This window comes from Caretta caretta, chromosome 8 (genome assembly GCF_965140235.1).
Source record: "Caretta caretta isolate rCarCar2 chromosome 8, rCarCar1.hap1, whole genome shotgun sequence".
NCBI lineage: Eukaryota > Metazoa > Chordata > Testudines > Cheloniidae > Caretta > Caretta caretta.
The window spans coordinates 90877131-90892942 of NC_134213.1; the positions used below are offsets into that span (position 1 = coordinate 90877131).

At 43.1% G+C, this 15812-nt stretch overlaps 1 protein-coding gene across 3 annotated transcripts in view; it reads right to left on the reverse strand.

Moving 5' to 3' along the window:
* Nucleotides 1–234: 234 nt before the first annotated feature.
* CACHD1 (cache domain containing 1) overlaps nt 235–15812 on the reverse strand; it is a 185695-nt gene continuing 170117 nt past the window's right edge. For 2 of the 3 annotated variants that reach the window (XM_048861142.2, XM_048861144.2), the window contains 7 exons: nt 14713–14799; nt 14374–14490; nt 12331–12482; nt 11968–12129; nt 10836–10913; nt 9177–9278; nt 235–1945 (listed from right to left, as the gene is read on the reverse strand). In XM_048861142.2, the coding sequence (XP_048717099.2) occupies nt 1707–1945; nt 9177–9278; nt 10836–10913; nt 11968–12129; nt 12331–12482; nt 14374–14490; nt 14713–14799 (937 nt within the window). In that variant the 3' untranslated portion in view covers nt 235–1706. The remainder of the gene's footprint in view (nt 1946–9176; nt 9279–10835; nt 10914–11967; nt 12130–12330; nt 12483–14373; nt 14491–14712; nt 14800–15812) is intronic. The other variant, XM_048861143.2, reaches the window with a different exon arrangement.

The following is a 15812-nucleotide window of genomic DNA, read 5'->3' on the forward strand; positions in this document are numbered from 1 at the left end:
CCAGAAGATTTAATGTTCAAAGTAGTTACAAACAGGGCTTCTTAAAATAGATTTTTTAAAACAAATACTGTAAACTGCATGTAAAAATCAAGCCCATCAGAACTAGAGATAGAACCACTGAAATAAGAGATGAGTCCTGACTATCAAGGGGTTCACAGAACTTTCCTTGGAGATGCCAATTCAGCCACACAATGAGAGGGAAATGAAAGAGAATAATCTGAGTTCAACGAGAGGTAATTCACAGAACTATACTTTATACAGTTTATTTCACTAGAGATTGAAATTTTATACATAGTATAAAGGGGTATCCTGATATCACACGTATACTTACTTTACTGTACTGTTTATGAACCAATTTTTTTTACATAATACAGTATTAAGTACCCTATTTGTTAAAACAGTATTCAGAAATCTTTAAAAAAAACCTACATAAATGGATGTTTATCATATGCACAGTGCAAGAATGTTTTTATAACATTTTAATCACACAATGTGAATCTAAAATACAACACTGTGATTTAAAACTAATTTAAAATTACGATGCCCCATGTTGTATTAGAGAGACTTGATTAATCCCTGCATGAATCACAAAGCAGTATTAAATTCCAGATAAACAGCAGCAGCTTATAATTATGATTTCAACAGAAACCTTCTGTAACAACCTGAATTTTACAATGTGTTTTACCACCTTCTGGTTTTGCCAATGGTCTAAGGAAACAGAGAAATGGGATGTATTTCATTTTGGAATTCTCTGATTGTTAATGCAGTTCAAATACTGTATTATTACAGTGAAAGGAATCCTGTGCCAGATCCTGAGGGTCTTTAAGGGTGGTCAGAGATGTAAAGACAGGGAGAATACTTAGTGCTTTGGTAGGGAAGCAGAGGATTCTCCCCTTTTGCAAATTTAAAAACACCCAGCCTATTACAAATCAGGTGGTAAAGTTTACACAAAACGACTGTGGCTAGAAAACATGTAAACAAATCAGAGAGTGATTCTTCATTTTCCCTTTTTGCAAAGTGGGGCTGTGGATGAATATCAGCTAATAAGAAACAGACACCTTCCTTGGAAGAATGACTTCACCATCGCACAGAATGTATGCTGTCCTTGTCAATAGTCACTAATGTGTTTTCCCCTCCCCCCAAAGTTCATGAATGTTTCAAGTTCAATAAATAGTAGAAAAATAATCCTTTACTTAAAAATCTTGAGATGCACTGTCCCAGGTCCCACACAGCAATTGTAAGAGCAATGTACTTTCTAAAAAACAAACGGAAACCTCAAAAAACCCATTTCTGTATCCAGCACCTTTTTTGTCTCTGGCTGCACAGATTTATACTCTTCCAGTTAAGAAAAGTAAAACATCTTCATCTTCTTTGAGCTCTCCCTTCTCTTGGCTCAGCTTAACAGGGTTCCTAAAGTTTCAGTTACTGTATAAACTTTTATCCCTGTGTTTGGAGGATTAACAGGCCTCCTGCTGCATTTTATTAAAATGTTATGGCAGGTCCATTCATCATGCTCATTTTCCCTCCATTCCAGAGCCAACGTTACGTTTTGTAAATGTAAAGGTTGTGTGCGTGTAACAGCTTCTTTAGGAAGGTAGTTAAACCACTCCTGGTAAAAGCACAACCACAAAGCTCCCCATTGCTGTATGGATCGTTGCTAACGAACTGCATTTCTTTTGTCATCTTTCCCCAAAGAATAAAGTCTATTAGCATTCTGCATCCACAGTGTGCACTGTGACTGCCGCCTGTAAGTGGTGGCTGTGATGAAGAGTTGGATGGTGCAACCTGTAGTGGTGAAACTTGTGACTCAAGAGTGCAGCTGTTTGAGGTGGGGTATCAAGATCTAAATCTTCATCGTGGTTTCCAACATCAACACCAGCTGATAGTGGATCATTATTGCATGGAGGATTTTCACTGTCTTCCTGAGGACTCATAGTGCTATAGCCTAGAACACAAAACAACACAAAAGAACAGATAGTCTAGGGCAAAAGGCCCAACATTTCAAGGTGCTGAATACCCCAAAACCCATTGAAATCAATGGAGGAACTCAGTAATTTACAGAATAGGGCCCAACAAACAGTTTTCAAATAAAGACACACAGTAGACAATCTTGTACAGTTTTAAAATAGTTCCTTCCTCCCTCTTCTCCCCTGCTTTTAAATAGCCTCTTGGCAGCTTCACTTTGAAATATCTGGTTCCCTACCAAACAAACAAACCTACCTACCTACTGGCATTTATTTAAAAATACACAATAAAGAAGAAGTATGGTTTTGGAGGCAAAAGCCTTGAAAATTATTTGGACTTTGCAAATAGATAAGGAACAAAAACTAGGTCAAATTTTGAGCTATACTCTTTAAATTGTACATTATTCCCATTCCTAATAAACTAAAACTTCCTTAGAAAAGCCATCAACTATTCTAACTGTAAATACTTCACATTATTGCTGTATGATTTTTTAAAATGATATATATATATTTAAAATGAAAAAGGTCCTTGCAGATGAAAGTGTTCTATTTTCAAAGTTCTGAAATTTTTGTAAAAAATATTACAGAACTTTCCTTAAAGTTTCAGAAGTGACAGAATATTAATATTCTGCTGAATATACTGCAAGCATCCATCAGTACCTACCTATGAGCTGCTCTGCTCAGATTTGTGACAGCCAAACCAATCTGCTTGTAGACAGCTGAGTAGACATGTTTTGTAACAAAATATATACATATATATATATAAAACACACTGTGTTGAGGAGTTAGATCTAGTGAATCTATAAGAAAGTACTTCAAATGGATTAATCGAGCCAAATCCTGCAAACCCTTTTCTGGCTAAAATCTCATGAAATTAAATGACTACAGCAGGGAGACAGGGAAATACTGTGAGTATCACAATGTACCCAGCCTACCAGCTACTTGAAATCTTGCCTGATCTCAGACAAGTGCCACAGCATATCTACTGCAAAACCCTCAAAGCAGCCTGGTACGCAAGAAACCGCATCCTTTGCAACTGATCAGACTGGATATCTGACAAGAATATTAATTTGGTCGACCAAGAAAGGAAGATAATCAAAATACACCTTATATCACCTAACTCCTAAAAAGGCTTTCATATCATGTAGCTAGTTTAATCTAGAATACCAAAAGTGAATTTCAGTTTGGTCATGGCATTTCCTGAACTTACTTTATGTGCTGTAACTATGAGAACAGTATTACAGCTCTGAAAACAAAACCCACAAAAAATAGAACATTTTGTTCTCTGCTAAATAAGGGCTTATGTTTTGTTACCTTTCAACTGTTTTAGGGTCTTGAGACTAATGTAAATTAGTTGCAAGACTGGTTCCAGGACTGTTAAAATATACAGTTTAATTCTATTGATTTCTCCAGGTATTTGCTGTGTGGTCTAGCAACCTCTGTCCAGCTGTTTTCTGGTCTTGCATTTCTTCTACATAAAAAAACTCTCTCTTATTTCTTTGAGAGAAGGGATACTGAATTATATGAGGCACCTGAGATGACTCAAGTGTTAAATTGCAAATCTTTCACATATATGAAGGTGCACAACATATATGAAGGTGCACAACCCTGCTGGAGAGTGCCTCGTTCCCTGGCCCAATAAGCAACTGTATTCTACTCCCAGGCAACCCCTCCCATTCCAAAGAGCACACTATTTTTGTTATCTGTACGATCGGTAGTTTTTATGATTGTTGAATTCCCTCTCTGAGAAGATACTGGCCAAGAGTAGTGAAAAGTGGCTAGTGATTTTGGCTGCCTCAATTTTTGCCTTTAAAATAGTTCAATTCACCTTTGAAAATCAGGGTTCTCTAAAGATGTCTCACCTTGGGCACCTGAAATCACTAGTTACTTTTCACAATCTGAGTCATAGTGTCCCTATGACTGAGAGAAACCAGGAAAGGATATGATGATGGGGAAGTCTCATCTCTCCTATCTGTGATGAAGCTATGGATATCTAAAAGAGGAGGTTACTTACCTGTAACTGGAGATTCTTGAGATGTGTGGTCCCTACCTGTATTCCACTGTGAGGTTACATATCCGCACCACACGCCCAGGGTCGGAGAGTTTTGACAGCAGTGCTGTTGGTCCGTGCAAATGTCCTGGCTCGCTTTGTGCTTCCAACTGAGGCGATTTCGCTCCCCCTTGCTTGTTGATATAGAATACAGTTGCAGTGTTGTCCGACATTATCAGGATGTAGTAAGAGTGGATAAATGGGAGAAAGAACTCACATGTTTTCCTTACTGCCCAAAGTTTCAGGACATCATTGTGCACACCCTGGACTCTTGAGGTGTTCATGTCCCTTGTGTGGTGGTGTGGTTGTTCACATAAGCTTTCCAGCCTAGTTGGGATGCAATGGTAATGGCAGCTTTGGTCTGGAGAAGAGGGGGGACACCCACACATACATGATAAGGGTTTGTCCACCACTGGAGGGAAGGACAGTACCTTGGTGGGAACTGTGAAGGGAAGGTTCATAGATGACTTGGTGAGCACACTGACTGTAGCCTTGCTTGAAGATAACTTGCTTGAAGGTTGAGTCTCATGAATGGAGTGATCTATGGGCATGAGGCCATGTGGCCAAGTATGGACAGGCATGCCTTGGTCATCACTTGAGGATTGCTCATAACGTGAGCTAATGATCTCGTTCATAATCTGGAACCTGTCTGTGGGCAGGTAAGCCTCAGAGTGATAGAGTTCAAAGTTGCCTCAATGAAGTCCACAGACTGTGTGGGGGTGAACACAGATTTTTCGATGTTTACACTGACTTCCAGAGAGGTGAGGAGGATCACAGAAATAGATGTGTAGGCCTCTTGGCGGGATATGGCGGTGAGCAGCCAGTTGTCGAGGTACAGGAAAAAACGTAGGCCATTATGTCTGATATGAGCAGCCACCACTGAAAATACCTGTGAATACTGAATGGTAGCACTCTGTATTGCAAATGGTCAGATCCCACCATAAATCTGAGAAAGTGTCTGTGGGAGGGACGAATGTCTATGTCAAAGTACGAGTCTTTCACATCGAGAGTCATGAACCATGTGCCTTTATCTAATGATGAAATTATCGCTGCCAACATGACCATGCGAAATCTGAGTTTGTGGATGAAGCAACTGAGATGACAGAGATTGAGGATTGGTCTCCATCCGCCCTTGTGGTTGGGTATGAAGAAGCAGGTAGAGTAAAATCCCATTCCATGATATTGTGGTGGAGGAACACATTCTGTTGCCCCTCACTACAGTAAAGAGCTCATCTCTTGGGTGAGAATACTGTCATGAGAGTGGTCCCCAAAGGGATGGGTATGGGGGTTTTGGAGGAGGTTGCATCACAAACTTGATTGTATTGCCATAGTAGATGATGTTCAGCACCCACTTGTCTATCATACTCCAGGTGTCAAAAAAGAGTGCTAGACGACCCCCAAATGGAGTAGGGCAGTTATGAGGTGTTAAGCTTATTGGTTCACGGATGTCGAGCTCGCATCAAAAATATCTCCTGGCTGGGGGCTGAGATTGAAATGTCGAGGCAGTAGCAGGAGGCATGGGAAAGAGGGACCTTTGAACCTTTTGTTTTTTACCTGATGGTTTGGATGGCCTTCAGTGGTGAAAGTGTTGGTACCTATACTGCGGTGTGGTTGACTGGTGATGAAACTTCCTTTTGGGGGCCGGTGTATAAATGCCCAGTGATTGAAGGGTGGCCCTAGAATCCTTGAGGGTGTGTAGGGAATTGTCCATCTTCAAGAGGTGGGATTCAACATAGGGGAGGTTCTCAGTGGTGTTCTGGACCTCCCTGGGGAATCCTGAAGAATGGAGTCAGGGCTCTCTTTGCATAATGATGACCGTAGCCAAGACCCTAGAGGAAGTATCAGCCGCATCAAATGCAGTTCTGGCTATTAATTTATCTTCCTCAGTGAGAGCTTGGAAAGGGGTAGAGCCCTACTGTCGGAGACTGCTGGTGAATTCCTCAAACAGCATAAATGAGGAAATCATATTTAGCCAATAGCGCTTGATAATTGGCTATCTTGAATTGTAAACTGGATGATGAGAAAACCCCTCCCCAGTAGGTCTAAGCACAGGCACTGACTTGTATTTTTCCTGGTGGGCGCTCCACCCCTCCCCTGAGGCCTCACCATCTCTCCAGCTCTTCCCCCAAGGCCCTGCCCTCATTCCACCTCTTCTTGTTCCCACTCTGTCCCCTTCCCGGAGGCCCCGCTCTCGCTCCACCTCTTCCCAACCTCGCTCTGCCCCCTCCCCCGAGGCCCTGCTCTCCTTGCTTGTTACTCCCTCCTCTCTGTCCCCCCTTCCCCAGCGCATCCCACCTGCTGAACAGCTGATTGGCAGTCAGCCCTGGGGGCCGGAACCAGTATGGCTGGTGGGTGCTGAGCACCCCCTATTTTTTTCCATGGGTACTTGAGCCCCTGAGCCCCCATGTAGTTGGCGCCTATGGGTCTAAGTATTTTCCTTTTTAACTAGTGGCATAGATCTAGGATTTTGCTGCTTGGATCTTTTGGAAGCAGCCTGAACCACCACAGAATTGGGAGGTGGGTGGGAAAATAGAAATTCTGAGCCTTTAGCTGGTACACAATAGTGTCTCTCCACACCCTTGAGGGTAGGAGCACAAGTGGTGGGTGTGTGCCACATCATTCTAGCCAGCTCTTGTGGGTGCTGAAGTATGGAGGATGTTCAAAAGCTTGTGTTGAGAGTCTTGGATCTCCATGATATTGTGGTGGAGTAACTTGTGCTATTGCCCCTCATTGCAGTAAAGAGCTCACATCTTGGGTGAGAATACTCTCATGAGAGTGGTCCCTGAAGGGATGGGTACAGGGTGTTCTGGATCTCTTTGGGGAATCCTGAAGAATGGACTAGTATCCTCCTCCTGAGCCTCCTGCTTCCCCTCCAAGAATGCAGTTGTGGCTATTAATTTACCTTCCTCAATGAGAGCTTGGAAATGGGTACTGACTGCTGGTGAACTCCTCAAACAGCTTAACTGAGGAAATCGTATTTAGCCAATAAAAAGAACAGGAGTACTTGTGGCACCTTAGAGACTAACAAATTTATTAGAGCATAAACTTTCGTGGGCTACAGACCACTTCACTGGATGCATAGAATGGAACATATAGTAAGAAGATATATATATATATACACACACACATACAGAGAAGGCAGAAGTTGCCATACAAACTGTAAGAGGCTAATTAATTAAGATGAGCTATTATCAGCTGGAGAAAAAAACTTTTGTAGTGATAATCAAGATGGCCCATTTAGACAGTTGACAAGAATACTTGTCAGGATACTTGTGAGGATACTTAACATGGGGAAATAGATTCAATATGTGTAATGACCCAGCCACTCCCTGTCTCTATTAAACCCAAGTTAATGGTATCTAGTTTGCATATTAATTCAAGCTTAGCAGTTTCTCGCTGGAGTCTGTTTTTGAAGCTTTTCTCTTGCAAAATTGCCACCTTAAGTCTTTTACTGAGTGGCCAAAGAGGTTGAAGTGTTCTCCGACTGGCTTTTGAATGTTATGATACCTGATGTCAGATTTGTGTCCATTTATTCTTTTCCGTAGAGACTGTCTGGTTTGGCCAATGTACATGGCAGAGGGGCATTGCTGGCACATGATGGCATATACCACTTTGGTAGATGTGCAGGTGAATGAATCCCTGATGGCGTGGCTAATGTGATTAGGTCCTATGATGGTGTCACCTGAATAAATATGTGGACAGAGTTGGCATTGGGCTTTGTTGCAAGGATAGGTTCCTGGGTTAGTGTTTTTGTTGCGTGGCGTGTGGTTGCTGGAGAGTATTTGCTTCAGGTTGGGGGGCTGTCTGTAACCGAGGACTGGTCTGTCTCCCAGGATCTGTGAGAGTGAGGGATCATTTTTCAGGATAGGCTGTAGATCTTTGATGATGCGCTGGAGAGGTTTTAGTTGGGGGCTGAAGGTGACAGCTATTGGCGTTCTGTTATTTTCTTTGTTGGGCCTGTCCTGTAGTAGGTTACTTCTGGGTACTCTTCTGGCTCTGTCAATCTGTTTTTTCACTTCAGCAGGTGGGTATTGTAGTTTTAAGAATGCTTGATAGAGATCCTGTTGGTGCTTGTCTCTGTCTGAGGGATTGGAGCAAATGTGGTTGTATCTTAGAGCTTGGGCTGAAGACAATGGATCATGTGGTGTGTCTCGATGGAAGCTGGAGGCATGTAGGTAAGTATAGCGGTCAGTAGGTTTCCGGTATAGGGTGGTGTTTATGTGACCATCGTTTATTAGCACTATAGTGTCCAGGAAGTGGATCTCTTGTGTGGACTGGACCAGGCTGAGGTTGATGGTGGGATGGAAATTGTTGAAATCATGGTGGAATTCCTCAAGGGCTCTTTTCCATGGGTTCAGATGATTATTATTATATTATAATAAATTATAATAAATTTAGCCAATAGTGCTTGATAATATGGCCAGTTGGAGGGATCGATGTGTGCTCGTGGAGGTCCCATGCCAATGACTCAGAGGCAGATGTGGCGGTGGCTGTTCCCAGGGTCGTGCAAGTCTTTTGGGAAATGAGTAAGAGCAGTATGGGAGAGGCAGTTCTTCCGGTGGGTCTGAATCCCCCAAGGAAGAAAAGGTTGCCTGGGTTCCAACGATGGCAACATTGGTGCTGCCAGAGACACGTATGGAATACGTGGTGGGGATGATAGGCTCAGCACTGCAGGCAGATCTTTCAGGGGAGATGAGTTCTCTGGGGACGGAAGGTCCCGATGGAGTGGGGGATTCTGGATCCGGGAAAAGTAAAAATGTCTTGTAGCGCAGCCATGGATCCGGATCTCCCATGAGTGAGACAGATTCTATCTGTTTGGGCTGCCAGAGCCGAAGATGGTATCCGGCAGTGGTTGGACTTCACCGGTGTTGGGAGGGTCCTGGGTCTTGTGAGGAGCTCAGGACGGCGGTGCCAGTGGGGGCCATACTAGAGATGGTGCAATCCAGGCAGAGGATGGGGCATTAAGCTAAAGAGCTCGTGTTATAACACTGCTCTCACAAAAATAGCTTCATTGCTGGACGGTGTCATGCATTCAGAGGTGTCAAAATTGTTTAACTATGAAGCAATAAGGAGCAAAGATTTTTTTTTGGGGGTCTGGGATTATCTCCTATGTTGCCAAACAAGCTGAGAATGCAGAGTCATTAGGAGTTTAAAGGTCTTACCGTGATCGCTCTCTGTTCCCGATCGCCCCCAGTACCGACGTCTACGTTCTGGACTATGTGCGTGCCGCTCAATTACAGCTGCTATAAACCGTGTGTTGCTGACTAGGAAAGAAAAGAGAGCAGGGTTTGTTTTAAACAGAGTGTTTTTACTAAGTTATATTAATGGAGCAATTCAATAACAAGGAATCAGACATGTTTTATAAACTACTTCTTTCAGATGCTGCTATGAAATTCTTATAGGGATTACGAGCTTCCACATCACAGAAATGATGGGACAAAGATTTGCTGAGAAGTGCATGTCCTCGTCCAGTGCTGAGAGCAGGATGAATATAACTCTGATTTACCCCACTGTCTGCTTTGATTAATGAAAGTTATGAAGGTTCCCTGTAGCAATGCCAGAACACAGAGACCTCGGAGGCATCTAAAGCCTGCTCAACATTTAAACTGAAAAGCAAGACTTACTAACATGAGCTATATTAGTATCAATGGATACAAGCTGCAGAACTCAGATCCAGCTCTGGTTTTTGAACCTTTGATGTTGTTCAGATCTGGAATTTTGATTCAGCCCATTTTAAAGAGAGGGCCACATGGGAAATTCTGATCTCTCCCAAAATCCAGAGGCCTTGGGCCCATCACTATACAATAGAATTATTATACACAATATTACAGTCAAAACTGAATGGCAAAGAATTAAGTGCAAACAGGATTTACTGATTTTTCATTTAACTCTCTTGTTGAACTGAAGCTAGGAATTAAAAGGCCAGATTGTGCCTGCCCCTTCCAAGGCTGCTCATGGGCAGGAGCTTACACACCCCATGCAGTCATAACTGCAGTCCCTCAGCTCTCTAAGAGCCATTCCCAGAGCTGGTTGGGCCACAGAGGGGGCGCCCCACTACAGAAAGGATGTGGACAAAATGAAGAGAGTCCAGCGGAGGGCAACGAAAATGATTAGGGGGCTGGAGCACATGACCTATGAGGAGTGGCTGAGGGAACTGGGCTTATTTAGTCTGCAGAAGAGAACAGTGAGGGTGGATTTGATAGCAGCCTTCAACTACCTGAAGGGGGGTTCCAAGGAGGATGGAGCTCGGCTGTTCTCAGTGGTGGCAGATGACAGGACAAGGAGTAATGGTCTCAAGTTGCAGTGGGGGAGGTCTAGGCTGAATATTAGGAAACACTATTTCACTAGGAGGGTGGTGAAGCACTGGAATGGGTTACCTAGGGAGGTGGTGGAATCTCCATCCTTAGGGGTTTTTAAGGCCCAGCTTGACAAAGCCCTGTCTGGGATGATCTCATTGGGGTTAGTCCTGCTTTGAGCAATCTTCCAGCCCTAATCTTCTCTGATTCTCTGAGAGCTTGCCACGCTGTAATATGTGGCAGAATAGGCAAGCTCCCACTGCACGTTAGTGGGCACTATATGGCCCAAAACTAAGAATAATTTTTTGGGGTGAGACTGAAGGACACGAAGGGTTACAAACTAAGTCAGTTAATCCTTTGGCCCTGTTATTTTGTAGAGCAAAGGTCACACTGTTACATCAAGGTGTTAAGAGAAAAGAAAAACCCTCCACATATTTTTAATATTAAAGCAAGCCAAAGCAAGAAGCTCACCAAATCTTAAGCCTAATACTGGCATATTTTACAGTGACACAGCTCAGCACTTACTGATTCCTCTGTCTTCATGGCTGTCATCATCTCTCTCATCCCTATCATTCTCCAGGTTGGACATACGCACTGACATTTCTACACACCATTACAAACAGAAAAATGTAACTGTTAAGAGAAAAATTTTGGATCAACTCATTAACGACTCTCAGCCTGGTGGAGTGGTGGAAGCACTCTGCGTTATTGTGCTGGAGTACTATGCTTTGGGAAGGGGCTTGGGAATCCCTGTTTTGGGGCCAGTTGGGGACTAGACGTACCAGGAAGAGGATATGCCGGTACCCTTGAAAGGAACTGTATGTGTAAGACTTGAGCGATGCAGAAAGTTTAGAGAACAGGCTCAGACTGAGTCAGAATGGTCCAGTGGATAAGGCACTGGACAGGGAGTCAGGAGACCTGGGTTTTATTCTCAGCTCTGAGACTTGGGCAAATCACTTCCCCTCCTCATGCCTCTATCTCCCCTACCACACTTTGTGTGGTTGACTACTTAGATTGCAAACCTGAATGCCTTCTAGTACAACAGAACCCCAGTTTCAGCTGGAGCTTTTTTTAGTATTCGTGTATTACAAATAATAATAATATTCATAATTTTGCTCTTCTTCCCTTCCTTTTGTAAGTAAAAGATGCCACAATGATGAATTTCTCTCAGAGTGCAAGTGAGGAGCCAGGGAGAAAAAGATACAACCAAAAAGCAGCCCCGACGGAGGCATTTTGAATATTATAATTGTAATAAACCGCTGGCAACAGCGCCTATTACTTGCTAGAAAACAACCTACTATTCAGAAGTGACAGGACCGGTATTAAGCTGGGTTTACTGCTTTAGCTCGAGGAAAGTCATATCCACAGCATCCTGAGACTTGCCCTAGCATTTTCTGTCCAGGTCTTCCCAAGGAGGCAGCAAGTCTAGCTGTGTACCCAGCAGCGGACAGTAGCACACAAGTACGTTGGACAGTAAATACATCATTTACGTAAGGAGGGGAGTGGGAGATAAAATGGGGATCAGAAGAGAAGCAAGAATAAAGGATTCCCAAGGGATAAACCAAAAAATGATCTTTGAAACTAGGCAGAAGAATGTACAAAACAGCTAAATTTTTATCCTCACTGCTAATATCTCCCTCATGCGTTATCAGCTCACCCTGTGCAGCAAGAGGTGACATGTGCTGGTGACTCCTCCGGTGGATCTGGTGACGATACGCGTATACTGCCAGAACGAGCACCATGATGCATCCCATAATACCTCCAGCTACAGGACCAACGGGAGCACTTTTTATCATGTTCAAAGTGACCACCTCATCTCCTTAAAAAACCCGAAAACCAATAAAAAACCAGAGCATAAATATCTTGCAAAAAGGTTTAAATCAGCATTTCTATAACATTAAAATAAACTCAAGGCTTCAGTACATGACTTTTGTGCACCTACATTGATGGTGTATATAACAAAATACTGGCAGTTTAACAGTTTAAATATGTATCCTCAATAAAAGGATTTCAGAATTACCTATCGCACCCATGTCATCCACGTAAGGGCTTTTAGCTCCCACAATGCCACCAAAGCATTCCTTCTGAGGCGCGCAGTAGGATTTATCCAGATGGGTCTTTCCATCGCTGTCCACCATACACCACTCACAGTCCAACACGCCAAAGCAATCCCTGGAAATGAAGAAAAAGGGCTGGCTTTACCTTAGAGAAAATCATTTTTGGTTGGGTGTATCTCAGTATATTTATAGTCACTAGACAACTTGGAACCAAAATTGTCCATAAAGCCTCACAGCTCTGATGCTTGGCTACAGAAGTGTCATAAGGGTTTAATGACAGGTTTCAGAGTAGCAGCCGTATAAGTCTGTATCCGCAAAAACAAAAGGAGGACTTGTGGCACCTTAGAGACTAACCAATTTATTTGAGCATAAGCTTTCGTGAGCTACAGCTCACTTCATCAGATGCATTCAGTGGAAAATACAGTGCAGAGATTTTATATACACAGAGAACATGAAACAATGGGTGTTACCATACACACTGTAAGGAGAAAGAAAAGGAGTACTTGTGGCACCTCAGAGACTAACCAATTTATTTGAGCATAAGCTTTCGTGAGCCAAAGCTCACTTCATCGGATGCATACTGTAAGGAGAGTGATCAGGTAAGGTGAGCTATTACCAGCAGGAGAGCGGGGTGGGGGGTGGGGTGGGGGGGGTGAAACCTTTTGTAGTGGTAATCAAGGTGGGCCATTTCCAGCAGTTGACAAGAACATCTGAGGAACAGCGGGAGTGGGGTCTTGTTGGAGTCTGTTTTCGAAGTTTTTTTGTTGAAGAACTGCCACTTTTAGGTCTGTAATCGAGCGACCAAAGAGATTGAAGTGTTCTCTGACTGGTTTTTGAATGTTATAATTCTTGACGTCTGATTTGTGTCCATTTATTCTTTTACGTAGAGACTATTCGGTTTGGCCAATATACATGGCAGAGGGGCATTGCTGGCACATGATGGCATATATCATATTGGTAGATGTGCAGGTGAACGAGCCTCTGATAGTGTGGCTGATGTGAACACTTCAATGGTAACACCCATTGTTTCATGTTCTCTGTGTATATAAATCTCCCCACTGTATTTTCCACTGAATGCATCCGATGAAGTGAGCTGTAGCTCACGAAAGCTTATGCTCAAATAAATTTGCTAGTCTCTAAGGTGCCACAAGTCCTCCTTTTCTCTTTATAAGGGTTTAAGTTACACAAGGTGAATCAGATGAGGAAAGAGCAGCTTTGTCATAAAGGGCCAAATGCACTGGCCTGCTCTCCTCTTTCTGCACCACTCAGGCAATGCTAAGGGAGAGCAGACCGCCCATAACTCCTTGGCTGGAGACTCTCTCAGCATGAAGGAATCCCCGTCTGGATCATGTCTCTCCCTCTTCAAATGCTCTAACCAGTGTCGGGGCAAAGAATCAGTGAGCTATAACTGGCTCCCTACCATTCCGCCAGCTCTGCCACACTCCACAAAACTGACTGCCTCAGAGAATCTGGCCCTGATCTTTGCTAGTCATGACCTGAGCCACAAAGCCTACTATACTCATATCACAGTTTAGGTGACATACAGTTTATTTTTTGCTGACAGAAATCCTTGGTTACGCAGTGCATACTCCCAATCTTTCTATGACCACTCTTTACCTTAAAGATCATCTGCTTTTCAAAAAGTGTAGGCAAATATTGTGGCACTTTCCTCTCTAGATGAGAGGTGGAATTCACTGTCCTTTCTACGGCTCATTTCTCCTCTCACTTACATTGGTGCATTCCATTGACTTCAATGTAGTCAAGAAAGGGTGTGACTGAGGGAAAATATGGTTCTCTGTCTGCTATTAATGGCATTAGGTGACTCAAATGGGAATCCTGAGGTCTCAAGTTTACTGCATGGCAGCATCATGGTATGAGGCTACAATTTTATAGCACTTCATTTATTTAATGTCAAGGGAAGATATGTCTGTATTAGAATAAATAACAGCTCCTAATAATTTCAAGCCCTGCACGTATTTTCAGAGAGGGAAAACACTGTACTTTACCCACTCTCCAGCCTCTGATTACACCGCGTGTTAATACATTGCGGAAGAGCATCCTGTAGGCTAGGATCAATTGCTGTGAATGTCATCGGTTCCTGGTGGACTTCACAACTAGGATTCCTACATTGGGGAAAACAATTGAGATCATGTCACAAAAAAGAATTCCAGTATAGCCAATCAAGAAAATTAAACTTTGCTAAGTATAATCCAACTGTTTAATCACTCCATTCTACCGGGCATTGTATATATGGTAGCATGAGAAAGTAGACCATATTCAAGGGTTATAACATGTAATACTCACAATAACAATGTTACTCGAGTTTTAGAGATACTTGTTCTCACCTGCTTTCTGCATTGGTGAGGTTGCCAGTACATTCATTGACCTCTAGAGGGCATTCACAAGGGCATTCACATTCATTTTGTTCCATTCTTTAGAAAAAAGAAAAAATGGCCAGTTGCATCAATATAAACTGAAGTCCAAATCCTAATCCCAGCATAGAGCCAGTGTTTCACATACCATGTACTGAAAAGACACCCGATTTGTAAGACTAAACTGGCTCTTTATTAAGAGAACTGTTTATTTACCAAGACATTGAAACTTCAGCTAACATACTGGCCTTGTGTGCACTAATGCCTTCTCCACAACCTACCCTCCAGCAACCTGGGCTCTTCCCTCCAAGTTCCATGCAGGTTGCTACAGCTGAGTCATTAGGAACTCATAGTCAGGCTGAGCATTAGGAACTCAGCTGGGAGAAAGGAACCCTCCCACCCCCAGGTGGAACAATTCCTCTGGCTCCTATTCTGAGTTGCAGATAAGGGGCATACCTCCAATGGGCCTGTGGAGCTACTAGCCCTCTCCTTGCCACATTTCCCAAGCCCCTGAATGTGAAGCAGCAGAGAAATCTCTTCTTCCTCCTTCACCCCATACCTCTTCAGGGTGGTCCCACCCAAAGCTCCTTCCCTCCTGTGCAGCTGTATCACGTTTTTATTGTATTTGCAGGGACAGGGTGTGAAGGCAATAAGCTTGGCACCTATGTGACAACCCATCATATTCCACATATTCCATCATATTCCAAAGGCAAGTGTTAATGGGCTGTAAAGAAGGTCTTGTCTCTGCAGACACTCAGACCTTGGAATAACTTTGCCCCAGATGAGCACTCCCATTCGCAAGCTAAGTGATTCACATGCCTGAACGTTAAACAAAAGGGAGCACTGGCAAAAGCCAAGGAACAGAGGGGAAAATGCCTTAAACTCCCACAAAGCTTATATGACAATTTTTTTTTAAACTACTGTGCACCATGAAAGAGAACCTGATAAATCTGCAAACCCTTATAAAAAAGGATAACCCTACTCATTACACATAAAGTACATTTTATTTATGCAGGTACAATATTTGTTTTGTTCTGACACAGGAGTTGCACCGCACACGTTAGCTTAGCCTA